The following is a 22,695-nucleotide window of genomic DNA, read 5'->3' as shown; positions in this document are numbered from 1 at the left end:
GGATAGGATAGGATAGGATAGGATAGGATAGGATAGGATAGGATAGAGCGGAGCGGAACGGAATGAAATGAAATGAAATGAAATGAATTGGAGAAGATCACAACAAAGTTTACACAATTTTCAGATTTCAAAATCAAAGTTGAAAGTTTACAGATTAAACCAGTTGTGGTGGTCCCAGTTGTTATCAGCACACTGGGTGCTATACCAAAAAATCTTGGACAGCACTTAGAAAATCTGTGCATTGAGAAAATTTCTATTTGTCAGTTGTAAAACGCCTCAGTGCTTGGACCCATACATATGATACAATGACATATTATGACATCTTAGGTTCCAAAGATCCTGCTAGCCAAGATAAATGCAGGCTCTGACCCCACTGTCATCTTAAACATGTTATCACAATTGTCCAAAGTTTCTCTACTGAATGGAAATAGAAACTCCATGCTAACTTGTTCCAATTTCTATTTAATATTATGGCTGCGTTGAAAAGACTTTGGATATAAATGAAGAATATGTTAGCCTGCAATACAATTTGCATTGTCAGGAATGTTTAAGAATTGCATGATGTAGTGCTTGTAAATGGTTAACTTCATCTTGAACCTGCTTGTTTACTTTCAACACAATTTTGATCTTGATGGCACATTGCTGATCAGAATTCTTAAGCTAATTTCATCTTACGTGAATTAATTGCTAAGGCTTTGAACTCTGCCGTTTCCCCATCTAAAAAAAAAAAGAACAAAGCTTTGTTTTATTTGCAGAAGGCCTGTTTCACCTTACTCTGCTTGTTATCTTTATAAATTTTCTTTTTTCCTAAAAAAAAGAAAAACTATAAATCATAAGAAAGGGCTTTTCAAGAGATAAGTATTATAAGCTGCTCCTGTATTACCATCTTTGCTATGCTTTCCCATAGCTGCAGTTGATTAGAATGCAGTAGTACCAGCAATTATGGTTTTATTTCATCAGGGCCATGTAGCCCTTTTGCCCTATGACAGGGTTTCTCAACCTTGGCAACTTTAAGATGTCTGGACTTCAGCTCCCAGAATCCCCCAGCCAGCAAAGTTGCCTCGTGAAAAAGCATCTTTGTGACAACGAAGACCTGGATGACTGAGAATCTCCATAGACAATCAGATGAAGACTTCAGAAGTCTTCATCTGTTGCTTTTTTTCACCATCTGACTCTAAGCTAGCCAATCTCTTTACTCACCCTCCTCTACACTAGCTGGAGATTTCACCACAGTTATCCAAAGAAGCACCTGTTTTTCATGGCTTCTGCCCATCCTGTACAATCAGGGAGAGTTGGCATGCCCTTTGCTCTGTCCATTAAATTGTACATCCAGTGATACCCCAGGAAGTATGCTTTTTCTGTTGCCCTCTGGAACACCAGTTTCCCTGAGATCTTACCACTATCCATGTTCAAAACAGTTCTGAAAATCTGGCTGATTCTCCAGCCCTTGGGGTTAGGATGAGTGGCAGGTCTTGCATTCCTTATTGCATTTCTCCTGGCAATTGGGTTTTATTTCTTAGTTTTAATTGCACTGTACAATTATTTCAACTGGATACTGCCCAGATTTGTCATAGAGTGGCCTTACACATTTCTACAATAAATAAATAAAGGTCAGGAATAAATATAGTTGTTGACTACTCTTCAGTTTGAAGAAACTGTGCTTGCTTGGATGGAGAGCAGTATGGTGAAGTTTCTGCTTTCTCAGTATTTTTAACCCCTGCCTCTTCATTTATCAACCTAGAGCTTAGTTTAAGCAAAGGGAAAGAAGGGGAGTTTTTGACTTAACAATTAATAGAACAATCCAAAGATGAGGAGAGAGTGCTTCCCCCAGTGAAGAACCAAGACTGTCAAGTCAGCACATTGCCTTTCTCAGTTGGAAGGCAAAGAAATGAATATAAATCTAAAAAGCATGATTGATTTGATGGTCTGTGGTGAAAGACTGAGACAATTAGCTAAGCGATGCTGAGAAAAAATTATTCTCGGGGGGGAAAAATTAAACATGGAAGGAAATTGAAGAAGGAGAAGTAACAAGGGTGAAAGTAGAAGTGATTACAAGAAGAGAAGAATAGAAACCAGGTATTTTTTAAAAAAAGTTTTAGATGCAAAGAAAGAAATTGTGGAAGTTGCACAAAACAAAATCAATTGCCTTACAGGATGCCACAGCAGGGTGTGGAATTACAGTAATGGGAAGTGTGAAAAAGAATAATGGCATGAATGAAGCAAAATAGGTTGTGGATAAAGAAAAAATGCATATAAGAGAATAGAGAAACCAAATGATGTTTAATAATGTGTGTCGAAAGAGAAGAGTTTGCAAAAATACAGTTCAGAAAAGCAAGGAATGGTTAGGATTAAAAGAATCCAAGAAAACACATGGTGAGTTTGATGGAAATAAAATGCCTACTGTTTTGCAAGTAGGGAGAGAGGACTAAAGAAAGAATCTCCTGCAGGGCGCATGGAATTAAAAATAAAAGTGATCAAATGAAATTCCCCTTCAAAAGTGAAATGAGAAAATGTTGGAAGGAATATTTTAGAGAGCAACACATTGGAAGAGAGGAATTGAAATAAGTAGTGTTCAACTTTAGTATCTAAGGAACAAGTGCTGAAAAAGGAGGACCTGTTATGAGGATGATGGAAAAAAGGCTAAGGCTCAAGAGTATATGGAATTACTGGAGAACCAGTAAAATTTGGATGCTGTAGTAGGTTAGGATGCTGAGCTTGTCAATCAGAAGGTCGGCAGTTTGGCGGGTCGAATCCCGAGTGCCGCATAACAGAGTGAGCGCCTGTTACTCGTCCCAGCTTCTGCCCACCTAGCAGTTCGAAAGCACGTAAAAATGCAAGTAGAAAAATAGGGACCACTACGGTGGGAAGGTAACAGCGTTCTGTGCGCCTTTGGCGTCTAGTCATGCTGGCCACATGACCACGGAGATGTCCTCGGACAAGCGCTGGCTCTTCGGCTTTGAAACAGAGATGAACACCGGCCCCTAGAGTCGGAAATGACTAGCACGCATGTGCGGGGGAACCTTTATACTCTGTTTACTGGGTGTGCACAGAATACATTTACGTCTGATGATTGAAGCCATGCTGTCATTACTGCCTACACAAAGGAAAAGATTGCAAGGGTGAATATAATATTACAGGGGGACTAAATTTATTAAGTGTATCTGGGAAGCTGTTTGGTAGAATTTTGACTGAAAAAGTACCAAAAATGACCATTTGGAAAGAGCACCATGGCTTTATGGTAGGCAGGGAGTGCACTGGCCAGATTTTTACTGTTCAGCAAGTCCTTAAGTAGCATATGATAAAGAAAATATCTTGATTTAGAGAAAGCATGTGAGAGTCGCTTGATAGCGAGATGAGTGGCAAATAAATTTAGTAAGTAAGTAAATAACACTGGAGCATGAAAAGTTTTGTGTGGATATGAAGTTGAAACCTGAAGGCTTAATGAAATAGGAGCAGTATGTGACAGAAATAAAGGCTATGTACCAATGAACAAGATATTTAACAAATAGTTAAATATTCAGCAGGAAATAAGACAAAGATGCCCGATTTACTCTTGTTTAAAATATTTACAGATGAAGTTATAAGAAATGCTTGTCACGATGCTAGAGTCCTGACTTACAACCATTCATTTAGTGGCCGTTCAAAGTTACAACAGCTCTGAGAAAAGTGAGTTACAAGTCAGGCCTCACACGTACAACCGTAGCAGCAGCCACATGGAAACATGATCAGAATTCAGGCACTTGGCAGCTGCCATTGTATTTGGCGCCACGTGATCGCCGTGGCCAGGGGTAGGCAACCTTGGCTCTTTTATGACTCGTGGACTTCAACTCCCAGAATTCCTGAGCCAGCCATGCTGAGGGGAAAGGGAGAGGTTTCCAAGCCGAGCCAGGCCGGCTCAGGAATTCTGGGAGTTGAAGTCCACGAGTCATAAAAGAGCCAAGGTTGCCTACCCCTGGCCATGGGCAACCTTCCCATCCGCTTTCAACAAGCAAAATCAGTGGGGGAAGCCAGATTCGCTAAATGGCCACGTGATTCATTTAACAACTGCATTGAGTTGCCTAACCAATTAAAAAAAGTTGTAAAATCCAGTCCGACTCGCTTAGCAACCACCTGGCTTAGGAAAATATATTCTGCTCCCAGTTGTAAGTCGAGGACTACCTGGATACTGGTTGGAGATATAAATGTAGCTGATAAAATGTTCTCGGCTGAAAGCCCAAAAGATGTGCAGCAAATGCTGAGACAGCAACAACGAACACTCTTCTAAAAATGAATGTTTCAAAGACCAACTTATTTGTGTTTCAAAGGGAAAATGGAGTAAGGATTACAAATCACCTTGTGTATCAAAGGAAAAAAAAATACTGCAAATAGATTAATTGGTGCTCTTCAGTGGAATGCTCATTAAATATAGGGAAGCTAAGAAATCCAAATACTGGTAGAAATGAAGATGCTTCACGATACTCCCATGTAACACCTCTACTCCGCGAGCTGCATTGGCTTCTGGTTGCCCTCCGGGTGAGATTCAAGGTGCTGGTAATGACCTATAAAGCCCTGAATGGCTTGGGTCCGGGATATCTGAGGGAACACCTGCTGCCGGCATCAAGCTCCCTTCGTCCAGTGCGCTCCCACAGGGAGGGTCTTCTCAGGGTGCCGCCGGTAAAAGATTGCCGGCGGGTAATGCCCAGGGGGAGGGCCTTCTCAGTGGGTGCGCCTGCCCTCTGGAACCAGCTGCCTGCGGAGCTTAGGACTGCCCCCGACCTCCGTTCATTTTGCCAGGACCTGAAGACCTGGCTCTTCGAGCTCTCTGGCCCAGGCTGAGAATTTTAATTTTAATTTTAATTGGGGTTTTTACTCTTTCAGGGACTGTTATAATCTTTTTAATTGTTTTGGACTTCCGGTGGCTCCGCGGCGACGAAGGGAGCCTTCCCGGGCTGCCCGCGGCTCAGCTGTTGTTTTTTTCGCCCGAAACAGCGCCGATCAGCTGTTCGGGCGAATCCGAAGCCCCCTCCTCGGGAGAAGAGGAGGGGGCGAGCTCCCAGGTAGGGGTAGAGTTCTCCAGGGCCGCCTGAGCTTATGGCTTGGGCGGCTGAAGGATTGAACTCCCCCGTAGCCTGGGCTGCTCCCAGCTGGCCGTCGCCTCTGCTCCTGATTCTTGGAGCAGAGCCAGCCGTCTGCGACCACCCCTGCCTGAAGGAATGACTATGATTTAAAGGAGCAGGCAGAGCGATACAAGAGGAAATGGTAAAGAGGATTACTATGTTTTACTCTCCAGCTTGATGGACTTTTTTGGATTACAAATCTGAAGTGAAAGTGCGTCATATTTGGTAAAAGATGGCGGCTAAACCACCCCCTAAAACTCTTCGGAGTGCTGGAACTTCTCCCGTGCAACAATCATTATTGCAGGCGCTGCATCCTCCTGATGTATTGACATCAAAGGACTTACAAGATGCTCTTGAAAAACATACCCAGGTAATTTTGGAATCAATTAATATTAGATTTGCACAGATGGAGGAGAAATTGGAGAAATTGGAGGAGAGAATGGAGGAGAGGATGGAACAGAAGCTCAAAGCGATGAGGGTAGACATCTTGACTTCAGTGTGTAAAGTGGCTCGGTGTGTGGAAGAATTGGAGGAAAAGCTAGAAGACTTGACTCAAAAGAATGCTATATTAGAAGCAAAAGTATTGGAGAATGAAAATAAAATGGAAAAGGAACTGTGTCTTGCTGAATATTTCCAGATGCAGTTTGCCATTAGAATTAGAGGCTTAAAGGAGAATACTAAGGAAGATCTAAAGCAGCTGGTTTCTGAGGCTTTTGAAATAGTGTTGAAACAGCCAGCATCTGAAATAAAAGGAGGCATGGACAAAGTGTTTCGTGTGAATTCATGGATTGCCAGACAGAGGAAGTTGCCTAGAGATGTGGTGGTATATTTTGCAAAAAGGGAAACTAGAGATGAAGTTATACAAGCTGCTTATGATACTAAAGTTATGATTGCTAATCAAGAAGTTTTGGTCTTAAAAGAAATTCCTCCAAAGATTCTAAGGAGAAGGAAGGATTTTACATTTCTTGTGCAAGAGCTCAAGCAACGAGATATAAGGTTCAGATGGGAGATCCCAGTGGGGTTGATGGTGACGCACGAAGGTAAAAAGTACCGTTTGGTTACTGTGATGCAAGCGCGTGATTTCTATAATAATGTTTTAAATGCAACGCCATTAACACTTTTGGAAGCTGGAAAGGGATCTGGAGAAGGAGTGCATCAAGAGGCCGAAGATGGTCAGATAGAAGACAACGGTGTTGGAGGAGATCAAGATACAACCTCGTTGGATGAATCTATAAAACAGAGGGTGACGCGTGCTGCTGCAAAACGATCTAAGAAGAGAAAGTAGCAGGAATCGCAGAAGTCTTTGGAACTTTTACGATATAGTCATGTAGTCAAGTAGGGGAGGGGGGAAAAGATTTGGGTGTAGACGCAATATATTTCTATATTTGGTGGTTTTGTGGAAAGGGTGAGCTTTTTTGGATTAAAGTTCAAGTTTTGTTTGCAATTTTTTTTTTTCTTTTTTGTTGTGTTTGGAATAATTATAGATGTGGTACGGGAAGAGGAACGGTCGATTACAGAAGAGTTGACTTTAAAGTTTTTTGATTTGGGATCCTTGGTTAATTTGGAAAATTATTTGTAAGAATGTTATATCATGGAATGGATAAAATGGATGGAGTTTATTTAGGATAAGTATAGGGTTGAGAAGGGTTTTTTTTTTCTTTTTCCTTTTTTTTGTTTTTAATATATGTTTAATACTATTAAGGTTTGTTCCATTCTATATAAGCTAGAGAGTGTCCTTTTCTTATTCTAGTTTTTTTTTATATATATATTTAATATTGTTATGGTTTGTTTTATCCTATATAAGCTAGAGAGTGATGGATTTTAGAATTTATAGTTGTTAGTATATGGTTGCTTAGGTTTGCTTTTTTTTTTATATATATATACCTTGTATTCAGCTCTGGGAAGTAGGGGGGGGGAGGGGGGGAGGTAGGGGGGGGAGGAGGGAGGGGGGAGGAGGGGAGGTAGGGGGGGAGGAGGGAGGGGGAAGGGGGGTTTTTCAAGGGAAAATTGTATTTTAAAACTTTTCAATAAAAAAAAAAAAAAAATCTTTTTAATTGTTTTTAATTTTTGTATTTCTTGTTTTAATTCCCTGTAAACCGCCCTGAGTCCTTCGGGAAAGGGCGATATACAAATCCAATTAAATAAAAATAAATAAATAAATAAATAAATAAATAAATAAATAAATAAATAAATAAGTTGTCAGGGATGCGGGTGGCTCAGTGGGTTAGGACGCTGAGCTTGTCGATCAGAAGGTCGGCAGTTTGGCGGGTCGAATCCCGAGTGCCGCGTAGCAGAATGAGCGCCTGTTACTTGTCCCAGCTTCTGCCCACCTAGCAGTTTGAAAGCACGTAAAAATGCAAGTAGAAAAATAGGGACCACTACGGTGGGAAGGTAACAGCGTTCCGTGCGTCTTTGGTGTCTAGTCATGCCGGCCACATGACCACGGAGACGTCCTCGGACAAGCGCTGGCTCTTTGGCTTTGAAACGGAGATGAGCACCGGCCCCTAGAGTCGGAAACGACTAGCACGCATGTGCGGGGGAACCTTTACCTTTACCTAATATGTTGTCATCAAAAGAAGCAAAGGGGCTGATGTATTAGACTATGTTTCTGCCGGCTTAGGTGCATGGAAGCTAACACTGGGCAGGTCAGAAGAAACATAAGAGTCTGCTGAATGCAGCAGGACAGGATTTTTAAGAAGTGTGTGTGATGATAAAAACAAAAATGAATAAGTAATGAATGCATATGGTGTGAATGCAGAAATGTATCACCTATACGGAAGAAGTACATTTCAACAGCTTGGCCAGAGACAGAAAATAAAGTAGGATCAAATTGCACAACAAGTATAAAAAGGAAAGAAAATGGGTTGAGAGGGAAGAACAGGGAAATCGAGAAAGTCATGGTTGGATGGAGTTGATGAGATCTCCAGAAAGAGAAGTGAGTTTTAAAGGACAAAGGAAATGTACACAGCAATGGATGGACATGAGAGAAACAAGATGAGTGTGCAGAATAGAACTGCATGGGGAGGTATGGCAAATGCTGTCTTTGTTAAATATTTATTTACTCAGTTTTTATAGCTGTGATTCCAGGTGGTTTACAATAAAATAGATAAAATGCACACGATAGTAAAACACACAGCAGTTGGGCATCATCCAAACTATGAACACAGGCAGGAGATGGGCTCTGCCACACACACAAACACACATACACAAACACAGAGAGGGCCCCAAGCTCAACACAAAAGCATGTTTTCAAAGTCCTATGGAAGACCAGCAGGGATGGGGCCAATATAATCTCTTAGTTATGTCTTTTTCTTTTGTCCTACCGTGGTTTGCTCTTCCTTAGTCATTACTTATCTTGAAAAGAAGTTGTTTCTTTGCATGTAAAATCGTTGTAAAAACTTTTCTGTCTTGGGCAGAATTGCAGGACCAAAGATACAGCTTTGAGAACTCTTCACTAAAATTCTTGTGATTTTTTTTTAAAATGTGCATCTCAGATTTGCAAACTGAGTTTAAGAAATTTGCAAAGCCCAGGTGGAAAAAAAAGAGCATGTTTTCCCAGTCCTAATTTAAGACTTCCTCTGGGCTCCTTCTGAGATCCCTTAGCTGGGGGAAAGAGATTTCTGACTTGCTCAAACCAGCTGGACCCAGAGATCTAAGGGGCACAAAGGAAAGTAACCACAAGGACCATTAAAGCAAGCAAATTGTTGCAGCCTGATTCCAGCACACTTCCAAAATTGGTGAGTGTCTTTGCCTGGGTACATTCAATTCCACTCATTGCTGACTGTGGTACAACAGACGTGAGTCACCTCTGAAGTTAAGCATTGAACCAGTTCTGGAACTTTACTGACAAATGCCCAATTGGGCACCAATCCATTCAGCCCCCTGTCTTCTAAGTTACCAGGTGGAAGCGCTTGGAAGAGCTGTCACTGTGTACACAGCAGCTGTTTGGAACCACTTTCAGCCTTGTGTCAACTGTATTTACTGTCTGGATTCCCAGATGCAGCAGCCTTGCCATGGTGAACAAGTCTCAGCTGGAGGCGAGGTTGTTCATTTGCTTTTCTGTTCCCAATTTCCGTTTCTTGTTATTTTGTTTTCTTTTAGGGGGACCCTGGGATTAATGGCATTAAAGGAGAAAAGGTAATTGGCAATTTCTCTGGATAATCCCTTTCTTATCTCTCTTTGGGCCTATTTTCTCTTTAATTTTAGGTCTTTTTTTTCCCCTGTTGCTGACTTCCTGGCTTCAGATCCTATTCAACAAATCAATGCTATGATGCTCTCTCTGCCTCCTTCTCCTCTTGGTAATTTCCTTTCTTTTGCTGATGTTACTCACAAATCTACTCACAAATCACTTGTAAAACAATAATCACAATAGCTCTGAAACTAAGACTGATCTCTTTTCCTATATACTGTCTAGTATATACTATGTATTGCCTTGGTAAGATGACACTTGGAACATTGCATCCAGTTTTGGTCACCACAAAAAAGATGTTGAGATTCTGGAAAGAGTGCAAAGAATAGTAACAAAGATGATTAGGGGGCTGGGGGCTGAAAGATATGATGAATAGTTGCAGTAACTGGGTATGCCTAGTTTAACAAAGAGAAGAACTAGGGGTGACATGATAACAGTCTTCCAATATTTAAGACTCTGTCACAAAGAAGAGGGAGACACCCTGTTCTCCAAAGTACTTGAGACAGGACAAGAAGTAATGGATGGAGACTTATCAAAGAGAGATCCAGCCTAGAACTAAAGAGAAATTTCCTGACAATGAGAACAATTAATCAGTGGAACGTCTTGCCTTCCGAAGCTCTTGGTGCTCCATCACTGGAGGTTTTTAAGAAGAGATTGACAACATCTGTTTGGAATGGTGTAGGATCTCCTGATTAGGCAGGGAGTTGGATTAGAACAGACATGTCAAACACAAGGCCCGGGGGCCAGATCCGGCCCGCAAAGTGGTTTCATGCGGCCCGCGAAGCCATCCTGGAAACAGGGAGGGAACGGCCCCCACTGCCTTGGGCCTGGCCCAGAGACCCTCCTTCTGCCAGAGACCCTCAGATCTGTCCCACTCCTGCCCAGGCCCCCATAGGCACCCTTGATGCGAAGGATGTAGAGCTGGCCACGCCCACCCAGTAGGCCATACGCACTCTAGCCATGCCCACCCAGTAGGCCACGCCCACCCTGGCCACGCCCACCCGGCCCCCTGAGGGCAACCGCAATGCTGATGCGGCCCTCAATGAAATTGAGTTTGACACCCCTGGATTAGAAGATCTCCAAGGTTCTTTTCAAGTCAGTTATTCTGTATGCCTTAAATTAAGTCTATTTACTAGAGATTAACTCAGTCTGCTTCTGCTCTCCTTTGACACCACCTCTGGTGGAAGCTTTACTGACTTAGAGCCAGCAGAATTGAACTGGCCCTATCTAAATCTTGGTTTTTGCTCTCTATGTCTTCAGGGTGAACCATGTTTGTCATGCATCCCACCCGGTTTTCAGTTGCAAGACCCTCAGAAAAATAGTTCTGAACAAAGCAATTCAAACTTTGAGCTCCGCGTATGTATAAATCCCTGAACTTCTTTTATGCCTTTAAGTCTGTGGAGGGATGAAGAGCAATAAAGAGAATGTGAAAGAGGGTTTCTGGCCCTCATGGATATAATGTAATGCTCTGAACATTTTCTGTAAAGAGGGAAGTCCATGATGTTCATATCACCTTCTGGCCTATTTTTTTGCTCATTGCCTCAGCCTTCTTCTGCAAAGTCGGCTGTTGATATTTAAGGGCACAAAATACTGTACATTAATATCCAGGTTGGGCTGATGGGGCATGGGGGTGGCTGTTCAAGAATGTTTAACTGTTTTAAACTATTTAAATGGGCCACCCAATTAAGTGACAGCATCCAGGATCCAATCTGGCTTGGTCACTAGGACCAGAGGTTTAGTCTTCTGAGATTTCAGACTCATGCTGGAGTCTCTCCTCAGGGAACATCTTTCTCATCAGAATGTGTCATTCTGACTAAATGTCTAGTCCCAGTGATTGATCCAGGTTGGATCCTGCAACATATATTTGCCTTCATTTGTGACAGTATCATATGAGCCGTGGTGGTGCAGTGGTTAGAATGCAGTACTGCAGGCTAATTCTGCTGACTGCCAATTACCAGCTGTTTGGCAGTTCGATTCTCACCGGCTCAAGGTTGACTCAGCCTTCCATCCTTCTGAAGCCAGTAAAATGAGGAGCCAGATTGTTGGGGGCAATAGGCTGATTCTGTAAACTGCTTAGAGAAGGCTGTAAAGCACTGTGAAGTGGTATATAAGTCTAAGTGCTATTGCTATTGCTATCTAGTTGACATTAATTGATCTTGAAAAGCTAAGTCAAATCAGCCCTACTTAATCAGGCTTGGACTTGCCAGGATTGTAGGCTAGAATGAGAAATGGGAAGAGTCAGTAATACAGTGGTAAACCATTTCTATATTGTTACCAGAAAACCTGCTTGAAATGGGCCTGCAAGTCTGGATATATTACAGATAGTCTTCAACTTAGAACCATTAGTTTAGTGACCATTTTAAGTTAAATGACAGTGAAACAAGCAATTTGTGACCAGTGCTCTTATTTAATGACCATGGTCACATGATCATAATTCGGGTGCTCGGCAGCCGCCATGTATGTATGACAGTTGCACTGTCCCAGGCTCATGGGATCACCATTTGTAACTTTCCCAGATGGCTTCATCAAAGTCAGTGGGGGAAGCCAGATTTCCTTAATGACTTCATGATTCACTTAACAACTGCAACAATTCACTCAACAGCCATTGCAAAAAAGATCATTAAATCAGGTGTGACTCACGTAACAACCACCTTAGCAACAGAAATTCTCATCCTATGGTCGTAAGTTGAGGACTACTTTAACTTTTGATAAATTGTCTTGATAAGTATCATATTAATAGTTTCCTCACTAACATTGGCCACTGTTCTTTCCCCCTGACCCCACAGGGCAAGCCTGACTCTCCTGGAACAGCTGGACTTAAAGGAGAAAAGGTAAAATGTTCAGCATGCACAATTCATTTTCAAGTGTTTGCTCATTCGGAGTTGAATAAAATTGTGTATGTAACTGTTTACATGTCTATCTGCGTGCTTCCATAATATGTGTACACTGTTCTGTTTTTTTCCTTCATTATCCTCCCTATTTTTACTTGCTGGATGTCTGGATTATTTACTGAGTTATTCAACGAACACATAAATCTACAGTCTCCAGTGGCATGTTCACAACGCAGGAACATGTAAACCTCCTGTCCTAGGGAAGGCTACATATTTGCAGGCTTAACCTAATGATCTTCCATAGCAATCTGCAAAGTTTTCTGGGAACTTATGATCATCACTGAGGCTGCACCTCACTTAATGACAGTTTTTTCAGATTCTTTATACGAGCAGCAAAATCAATTCAATGTACCAACTTTGAGCTGCCAATAGTCCTTAATATATTATTGTTTCCTTGGAATGAAGAAACATTGCCTCCCTGTGCTGCTTTCACTTATTCCTCCCCGCTTTTCCAGGTTTATTCTTTGATCAATAGGCTGTTTTTATCTCAGAAGTCCCATTATGGCCCATTTGCTTCTTTCAGTAACCTGCCTGTTTTTGTCTATTCCCTAGGGAGACCGTGGACTTTTCGGACCTATAGGCAAACCTGTGAGTAGGACCAGGCAAGAAAGTTTTGTAATGGTGCTGGTTTCTCTCTAGAATCATTCTGTGGTCTGAATAGTGTGAACATATTGTGAAAGCAAATGCAAGCCATAGAAATGTGAGAAACTATTCTAATGTTAAGGGACGCGGTGGCTCAGTGGGTTAGGACGCTGAGCTTGTCGATCAGAAGGTCGGCAGTTTGGCGGGTCGAATCCCGAGTGCCGCATAGCAGAGTAAGCACCTGTTACTCATCCCAGCTTCTGCCAACCTAGCAGTTCGAAAGCACGTAAAAATGCAAGTAGAAAAATAGGGACCACTACGGTGGGAAGGTAACAGCGTTCCGTGCACCTTTGGCGTCTAGTCATGCTGGCCACATGACCACGGAGACGTCCTCGGACAAGCGCTGGCTCTTCAGCTTTGAAACGGAGATGAGCACCAGCCCCTAGAGTTGGAAACGACTAGCACGCATATACGGGGGAACCTTTACCTTTACCTATTCTAATGTCACCACCTCTGAGTTGTCAAAAAACATAGTCTTTCAGATCACCTTCCCGGTCCTGGTCAGTCTGGTCTAGTGGTGAAGGCACCAGGCTAGAAGCCAGGAAATAGTGAGCTAGTCCCACTTTAGGCATGAAAGCCCCTGGGAGAATTTGGGTTGAATGGCTGACTTTGGACCAGTTACCAGGAGACAATGAATTCTAGTTCCACCTTAGGCATGAAAGGCAGCTGGGTAGCCTTGGGCCAGTCCCCTTCTCTCAGTCCAACCCACCATAGATTTCTTGTTTTGGAAAAAATAAGAGGAGGAATAGGTATGTTTGGTTTATTTATAAAATAATAAAGGTGGGATTTTTTTAAAAAAATCTAATAATATTTTTTTAAAAAAAAATACTAACCAAAGAAGAGGGAGTGCATTTTTGTGTGGAATTAGAAGGAGAGATGACTGCAGCAAAGAATAGTAATCCTGAATTCCAAGAATGAATTGCATATAGGATGGAAACTAGTCAAGGAGAGAAGCAACCTAGAACTAAGGAGAAACTCCCTGACAGTTAGAACAACTAACCAGTAGAACAACCTGCCTCCAGAAGCTGTGAATGCTCCAACACTGGAAGTTTTTAAGAAGAGACTGGACAGCCATTTGTCTGAAATGGTATAGGGTTTCCTGCCTGAGCAGGGGGTTGGACTAGATGACCTCCAAGGTCCCTTCCAACTTTATTATTATTATTATTATTATTATTATTATTATTATTATTATTATTATTATTATTATTATTATTATTATTATTATTTTATTATATTATTATATTATTATATTATATTATTATTATTATTATTATTATTATTATTATTATTATTATTATTATTATTATTATTATTATTATTATTTTATTATTATTATTTTGCCTTGGTGGAGCAGTGGGCTAATGCCTCCTTAAGTAACACCAGCTGCCTGCAATTAGTGCAGGTTCGCATCCCACCAGGCTCAAGGTTGACTCAGCCTTCCATCCTTCCGAGGTAGGTAAAATGAGGACCCAGATTGTTGGGGGCAATAAGTTGACTTTGTAATAATGCCGCTTGGGGGGTGTGTGAAAGCCCTAACAAGCAGGCATATACATAGAATGAAGGCTACTGCTAAGTTTGTAAGCCGCCCTGAGTCTTCGGAGAAGGGCGGGATATAAATGGAATTAAAATAAATAAAAATAAATAAATAAAATTATTATTATTATTATTATTATTATTATTATTATTATTATTATTATTATTATTATTATTATATTTTATTTATTTATTTATTTATTTAGTTACATTTATATACCGCCCTATTCCCTGAGGACTCAGGGCGGTTTACAGGAAATTAAAAAATCCACCATACAAAAGTTAAAAAACCAAATTAAAAAATATTAAATTGACCCTGTATACTTAAAACCCCAATTAAAATTTCTCCTCAGCCTGGGCCCGAGAGCTCAAAGAGCCAGGTCTTCAGGCCCCGGCGGAATGATCGGAGGTCGGGGGCAGTCCTCAGCTCCACCGGCAGCTGGTTCCAGAGGGCAGGCGCTCCCACTGAGAAGGCCCTATCCCTGGGTGTCACCCGCCGGCAATCTCTCACCGGCGGCACCCTGAGCAGACCCTCCCTGTGGGAGCGCACTGGGCGAAGGGCGTTTGATGCCGGCAGCAGGTGTTCCCTCAAATAGCCCGGACCCAGGCCATGTAGGGCTTTATAGGTAATAACCAGCACCTTGAATTTCACCCGGAGGGCAACCGGAAGCCAATGCAGCTCGTGGAGTAGAGGTGTTACATGGGAGTATCGGGAGACCCCCATTACAACTCGCGCGGCCGCATTCTGCACCAGTTGAAGCCTCCGAGTGGTCTTCAAGGGCAGCCCCATGTAGAGAGCGTTACAGTAGTCCAGACGGGAGGTAACAAGCGCATGAGTAACTGTGCGTAGGGCGTCTCGGTCCAGATAGGGACGCAACTGGCGCACCAGGCGAACCTGTGCAAAAGCCCCCCCTATAGTTAGGCTCTCCTTGGGATCTTTTTTCCCTTCTCAGAAATTCTGTTCCAGATGTTACAACACAGACCCTCACACACAAGAGCTCAGAGAGCTGTTCAATACATTCTAATGCTGGACGATTAACTTTAACGATTGGTTTCATTATCTGTCTAAACTACAAGGCCAACAAGATTAAAAGAACTCTTTGGCCTTTCCCCCTTTCCACTCCCTTCTTAATTGCATCTTAACTTCTTCTCTGTTTTCAGGGAATCCAGGGCAATAAAGGGGACCCTGGCGGTCCAGGAGTCAAAGGCGAGAAGGTGAGCAACTTGATAACAAGAGATGACATGAGCGTGACTTACCTGTTCCTGTAAGACAGCTATGAATGTTGACAAGGCTTTTCTCTTATCCCACCGTCTTTTCTCAGGGTGAATCATGCACCTCCTGCTCTTCTCTAGAAGGCAGAAAGGCTACAATCAGTGTCCCTGGGCCTCAAGGTGAAAAGGGCGAACCAGGTGCCCCTGGGGTTGGACTTCCTGGAAAACAAGTGAGTGGACCTCCCAGTTATATCTCATTTAGGGGGAGGAGATTGTCCTAAAAGGACTTGCCAGAAGACGCTCCCTAGATGTGGAAGGGAAGCACCATTTCCTGATACAGTGGAAGGCTTTCGTTTATTTTGCAGTTGAGGCCCACAAATGGTGCAGCAGAGATGAAGTGATATTTATTTATTCATGATCTAGTTGTTTATTTTCTTAAATTTATATGTTGCCCATCTCACCGATGACTCTATCAATGAAAGGGGATCCTATTTCAGTTGAAAGGCGTTTACTTTTGATTTTAGTTCAATATAATGAACACATAAGCTTGCTCAAAATAGACTCGGCTTACAAAGGTGCTTTTCAAAGGGCAACTGGACTTTCTTGTTTATTTTTTTCCCTTGAAAACATTTCGCTTCTCATCCAAGAAGCTTCTTCAGTTCAACTGAAGAAGAGAAACTGAAGAAGCTTCTTGGATGAGAAGTGAAATGTTTTCAAGGAAGAAAAGCAAGAATTTCCAGTTGCCTTTCGAAAAGCCCCTTTGGGACAATCACGACCCGGATGACTGATAATCTCCATAGACGGTTGGCTTACAAAAACCTTTTTCTAGTTTCAGTCTTTGTCTCCTTTGGCTGCAGTGGCAGCCTGGTGTTCTTTCTGCACTCACCTGAGCTCAGTTTGGGTATCCCTTTGCTTTTACCCCATCGTCATAAGAAAGCAAGTGCCAATCATTTTCCCTTACATTGGGGGGGTCTTGAAGAACTTGTGGTTCCCCTGTGGGGTCATCAGTCTAGTGTATCTATTGGTAGATTAGTAAAAAAAAAAGTAGGAACACTATTGTACCATTCAGGTGGACTAGAAGGGGACACTGGCAGAACTGTTGCCAATTTCACTGGGAAAGAAGGAGGGAAGGAAGGAAGGAAGGAAGGAAGGAAGGAAGGAAGGAAGGAAGGAAGGAAGGAAGGAAGGAAGGAAGGAAGGAAGGAAGGAAGGAAGGAAGGGAAGGAAAGGAAGGAAAGAAGGAAGGAAGGAAAGAAGGAAGGAAGGAAGGAAGGAAGGAAGGAAGGAAGGAAGGAAGGAAGGAAGGAAAGGAAGGAAGGAAGGAGGGAGGGAGGGAGGGAAGGAAGGAAGGAAGGAAGGAAGGAAGGAAGGAAGGAAGGAAGGAAGGAAGGAAGGAAGGAAGGAAGGAAGGTTCACCATTCCCCCATTTATAACAGAAAAAAGATACGTTTAATTCTTCTACCAAAGAATTTCTTTAAAAAAAAAAGATTCACCAGTAAAGGTCTCCTTTGAAGAAGGTGAGCAACAGAGAAAGTCAAGACAAAATAGCTTGAAAGCGGTGACCAGTGATGGGGACAGGAGAGTTCTGCCACAGTAACCTACATGAAAGAATTTGCTTACAAAGAATTCCAGCATAGCAGGCAACACCACTTGAGCTGCCAATCCTACCAAGAAAACAACTCTACAAAAAGGCAAAAACTACTTTAATTGAGATTGGCAAAAAATAACCACATATTTGCAAGTCTCCTTGGGTTGTACTTCATGGTCTTTCCTGTAGTTCAGTGAATTGGAAAGATTTCTGTCTGGGCCAGATTTAAAAGTTATCTCAACCTTCTGAACTCAGAAATGGTTTACCGCTTGACATTAAATCTTGCATATCACCATCAAGTTCATTTCCCTTACTTTCTATGAGCTGGCCCAACTTGGAGAATGCTATGTTTGCAGTGTTACTGGAAAAGGTGGGTGGGCACTGACATTTTGTTAGACTGAGCCTTTGGGAAATGGTCAGTGGGCTGTACTGAATCAACCTGCTTGTGCAAATTAGCCCAGAGAGTACCAAAACACGCTGGAGAATCCCACTGGTGTAATTGAACAGTGTTTCACCCAAATTTGGCCACCATTAGTTGACTATTAATGAAAAGAGTTTTCCCAAATCAGTTGGAAATGTGGAACACATGAAACAGTATGTTTTACAGAATATTTGTAGCTCAGGGTTGAAGTGTGGGGTCCTTGATGCTCTTTGAACTTTGTGATTTTCTTGCAGACATTTCATTACCCAATTAGGTAACATCATCAGTGCTACAAGGGAGCGCCAATGATGTTATATTTGGGTAATGAAACCTCTGCAAGAAAACCACCAAGCTTAGAGCGCATCAAAGACTCCACAGTACATCTTGCTATGATTTGACAGCTGATGCCATTGTTCCATGCAGAACATGACTGGAGAAGATATTGCAAACAGCTTCCTTATTAGATTGCCTGACAAACCTCTATAAAAGGAATTTCCAGCTGCCATAACTTAGTTCCAATCTATCAGTCTGGGTGGAAAACTGTTCAGTTCATATTTGCTTTCTCTGCTTTAGGGAATACCTGGAGAAGCTGGAACAAAAGGACAGAAGGTAAGTTCAAGCTTTGGTTTCTCAGCCCAAAAGTAAACAGGATGAGCTTCTGACCGTGGCCAGGAACATCGTTTGTTTCCCCAAACTCTGATGTGTTGCAAAGCAAGTGCATTCATTTGCATTATTAAGGCTGGATCATGGCAAAAACGCATAAATTATATATTGACATGATCTAATTGTGGAAGAAAACTGCAATAATTTGTAATGCAATCGAGTTATAAAAGCTACACAGAAAAACACTGGAAATATTCGCAGATATATTCCCTTTGTTTGCCTGCTTTATTAGTCTGTTATTCAATCCATTTCTTAACCATCACCCAGATCTACAATATGACGTGAGTAGCAAATTGCTCCTTCAGTGGAGTCCATCTCATTATTCTGATTAAACCCTTTCTAAATAAACTCTGGCAGAAAATGAGTCCACTCATCCATTCCTTATTCACGGAAAACAGATTATTTCCACAATCTTTATAGGAATAATATTGTTGCACATGTATTGCATTTTTTTTTAACTGAGCACTTGGAATGCTGCAGGGTAAGTAAAGATGGAGATGGGTCTGCCTTTATTCTATCACCAGCAGAGAACCAGTTCCCACCAGAAGTATCATGGCTACAATAGGAAGTTTGACTACGTAGTTTTACCAAGAGCGAGATACAATTGGACAGATTCACCTAGTTACGCCAATCCAAGGTTTTATTCATTATAGTCTATTGAATATGGTACAATGAGCTGATTCACACATCACACAAAGCCTGGAAACAGCAGTTGAGTTCACACAACATTATCTTATTCAAAAATCAGTGATCCTTGTGATGCATTCAATTTATAGTGTCCCTAATTTTTTTTGTGGGGGGGGGGACATAAAGGACAAAGCAGAAATGGGGAGAAATCTGAAAGAGGTTTATAAGGACATTTATACACACATACATACCTATGTACGTGCATACATATATACATATTTATTTGCCTTACAAAGAAAAATTCCAGGGCCAAACCGAGAAAATAAATAATTAAATTAAATAAATCTAAAGGGCATCCCTCTGAAATAAAGAACAGCCCTTTGTAATAAAGATTGACTGGTCACTGCAATTTACCTAAAGAGGTAGGTTTTGACTTATCACCATTCATTTATTGACTGTTCAAACTTACAATGGTGCTAAAAAAGGGACTTACAACCAATCCTCACAGTTACAACCATTACAAATTACTTGTGGTATGACAGTTGCAGTGTGTCCTGGTGTCACAAGAGCATCATTTGTGACTTTCCCAGCTAATGTCCAACATGCAAAGTCAATGGGGGGAAACTGGATTCACTTAAGGACCACATAATTCACTTAATGACCACAGTGATTCACGTAACAAGCGTGTGGCATAAAAAATGGCAAAATCAGATGTGACTCACTTATTTGACCAACAGACGTTCTGCCCCCAATTGTGGTTGTAAATTGAGGACTACACCTGTATGGGTGCAAATGCATATATGAACACAAGTTAGGCCAGAGCAAAATGAGGGGGGAAAAAAGATTCTCGCATTGTTCAAGAATATAGATAAAATAGTTTCAGCAGAAGCAGATTGTTTTTCAGAACTGAGGAATAATTTAATTCTGGACATTCCTTTTTATGCCGTTCTGAAAGGCACACAGGCCGTGAGGCTCAAGAACTAGAACCGCAGTTGCCTAGCAACCCTTACCAAGCGGACCATCTTGGCCTGTGCACTTGCACACCTTTCCTCTCAGAGCCACCTTCACCTGAAAGCCTCTGGGTTGCCTGGCAACCTTGCACTGGGTTTCCAGAATATCCATAGCCATTTCCTGGAATTAGCATTAGGAATTAGAAAGATTTTGTAGAATTTAGAGGAAATGATATATAAAATTGTGGTGAGAGGACTTGGCACCATGTTAACTGACACCCAGCAGACAGCTGTAACCTTGCTGCTATGGAGATAAAATAAGCACACCAGGAACCGACAATTATTATTATATACACACACAAAAATGTGAAAGCACAGCTGTCAGTTCGTTAGCTAGTGTTGGGACGCCTCACGTTCTTCCCAAGAACCTGGGATGTCATATCAGCATTGTATATGTATAGATCCAAGCAGTGTGGCCTTTTGTAATTGACAGATGGAAATTTTGTTAATTCACAGATTTTCTAAGTGCTCCAGGATTTGTTTGTATGACACCCAGTGTGTCAATAATCACTGGGACTATCATGGCTGCTTTATGCCATTGTCTTTCAGCATTGATTTCAGATCTTGATTCTTCGTGATCTTCTCCATTTCTTTGTCTTCTGTTCTGCTATATATCCGGAGGTGGCCATATCAAATATTCACATTTTCTTCTAATCAGTAAGGCTTATCACATAATCAGTCAGATATTTAGTCTGGATTTGGCATTTTTGTCCACCTATTTTTTTATTGAAAAGTTTTACAAATTTTTTAATAATAACCCCCCCCTCCCCATCAACCCTCCCCCCTTCCCTCCCCTCCCCCGGACTTCCCAAAGCAGAATACAGGGTATTACATATAGCAATCTTATGCAAACATATGCTAAATATCTATTACAATGTTAACAAACCTTCCACCCTTTAACTCCCTTATAACAAAACTAAAGTAATTATAATAACACTTCTATAATTGTAAAAAATATTCATATGCTATTTGAAACTTTTTAGTCCCATATTTGTTCTGAATATAATCAATCCATCTTTTCCATTCCAAAATATATTTTTCTTGTGACTGTTCTTTCAAATATGCTGAAACTTTTGCCATTTCAGCTACGTCCATTACTTTAAGTATCCATTGTTCTATTGTAGGTAAATCTTCTTTCTTCCAATGTTGCGCCACCAACAGTCTGGCTGCCGTTATTAAGTGTAACATTAATTTATTTTCTATAACAGTACAATCCAAAATAATCCCCAATAAGAATAGCTGCGGAGTAAATCTTATTTTTTCTTAAAGACTTTCTGAAAAATCCACCATATTTTTATCCAAAAGGCTTTAACATTTTTACATGTCCACCATATATGATAATAAGTTGCCTCTTCACTACCACATCTCCAACACTTAGGTGGTTGATTTGGATACATACATGCTAACTTTTTAGGATCTAAATGCCATGTATAAAACATCTTGTAAAAATTCTCTCTTAGGTTTTGTGCTTGCGTAAATTTTACATTTCTAACCCAATTTTTTCCCCCAAGTATCCATCATTACGGGCTCTTGAATATTCTGAGCCCATTTTATCATACAATCTTTAACTAACTTCGATTCTGAATCAATCTCTATAAGAGCATTATATAACCTTTTTATATGCGATTGACTTTGATCTCTAATTTGCTTTATCAAATTTTCATCAGCTTTTACTATACCAATTTTCTGATCTTCTATCCATCTAGCTTGTAATTGTATAAACTGAAACCAAGTCTGTACTATCTTTTCTTCCTTTAAAACATTTAAAGGTTTCAGTTTCAAAATATTCCCTTCCATCCTAAGACGTTATTGATAAGTAATCACATCTTGTTTCTGCTCCACATTTATATTTCCTATTGCATGCCTAGGTATTGCCCATATAGGTATTTTATTATTTAATATATATTGGTACTTTTTCCAAACTCGGAGCAAAGCGTTCCTTAAGATATGAGTCTTAAAAATATTATCCACCTTTTTGTCATAAAATAAATACGCGTGCCATCCATACAATAAATCATACCCCTCAATATTCAATATTCTTTCACCCGTTAAATTGAACCAATCACTAATTGTTGATAACACAACTGCATCATAATATAATCTCAAATTGGCCATCTTCAAACCCCCTCTCTCACGTGCATCTTGCATTATTTTGTCCACCTATTGAGTACTTTACAAGGACTTGGAATAGGCAGCTGTTGTTGGCCTTCTAGATATTGCTATCCTATAACTCATCTCTCACCATTGTAGTAAGTTCTAGTCAGTGCTCATGGTTCCTTCCCCTCTTTCCCTTACAATAGCCTTCAAAAGTAATTGAATTGATAACCCACAGGTAAAGCTTATTTTGTAGCTAGGTGGAGACTCATATCTAATTTTCCCAAACCTAATTGGAAAATTTATGACTGCTTACTTTTGCTACACTATTAGTACCAGTTGTATGACCAACAGAAGACCTGTTCTGACCCTTGCACAAGATTGCTCTGGGTATAGTGTGCTGTCATATTGTATGGCACCACAGACACAACATATGCAGAAGCACACACTTAGGAAGTTGTGCAATTGCAACTATTATGTCTGTAACTCACCTGAATGAGTGTGATATGTGAACACAACCATACTGTGCACCAGACCAGAGAGTTTTCATCTCTCTTCTCCTATCTTGTATGCTTTCCAGGGTGATGCAGGAAACCCAGGTGATCCGGGCACACCTGGTGAAGCAGGTTTGCATGGCCTTCCTGGTGAGCCTGGCATCAGAGGACTAGCAGGGGTGAAAGGTGAAAAGGTGAGAGTTTGCTTTTTTTAAAATACTGGGAAGTCAGGCAG

At 41.2% G+C, this 22,695-nt stretch overlaps 1 protein-coding gene across 1 annotated transcript in view; it reads left to right on the top strand.

Annotated features, from left to right (window-relative positions):
- COL16A1 (collagen type XVI alpha 1 chain) overlaps positions 1-22,695 on the top strand; it is a gene marked incomplete at its 5' end in the record, with an annotated part of 120,300 nt that overhangs the window by 26,845 nt on the left and 70,760 nt on the right. The window contains 8 exons of the mRNA XM_081334861.1: positions 9,198-9,233; positions 10,546-10,641; positions 12,072-12,116; positions 12,729-12,764; positions 15,513-15,566; positions 15,674-15,793; positions 18,146-18,181; positions 22,547-22,654. Of these exons, the coding sequence (XP_081190987.1) occupies positions 9,198-9,233; positions 10,546-10,641; positions 12,072-12,116; positions 12,729-12,764; positions 15,513-15,566; positions 15,674-15,793; positions 18,146-18,181; positions 22,547-22,654 (531 nt within the window). The remainder of the gene's footprint in view (positions 1-9,197; positions 9,234-10,545; positions 10,642-12,071; positions 12,117-12,728; positions 12,765-15,512; positions 15,567-15,673; positions 15,794-18,145; positions 18,182-22,546; positions 22,655-22,695) is intronic.

The sequence above is a fragment of the Vipera berus genome (assembly GCF_964194415.1).
Source record: "Vipera berus genome assembly, chromosome: 9".
Taxonomy (NCBI): Eukaryota; Metazoa; Chordata; class Lepidosauria; order Squamata; family Viperidae; genus Vipera; species Vipera berus.
This window is presented reverse-complemented; position numbering and strand designations above follow the sequence as displayed.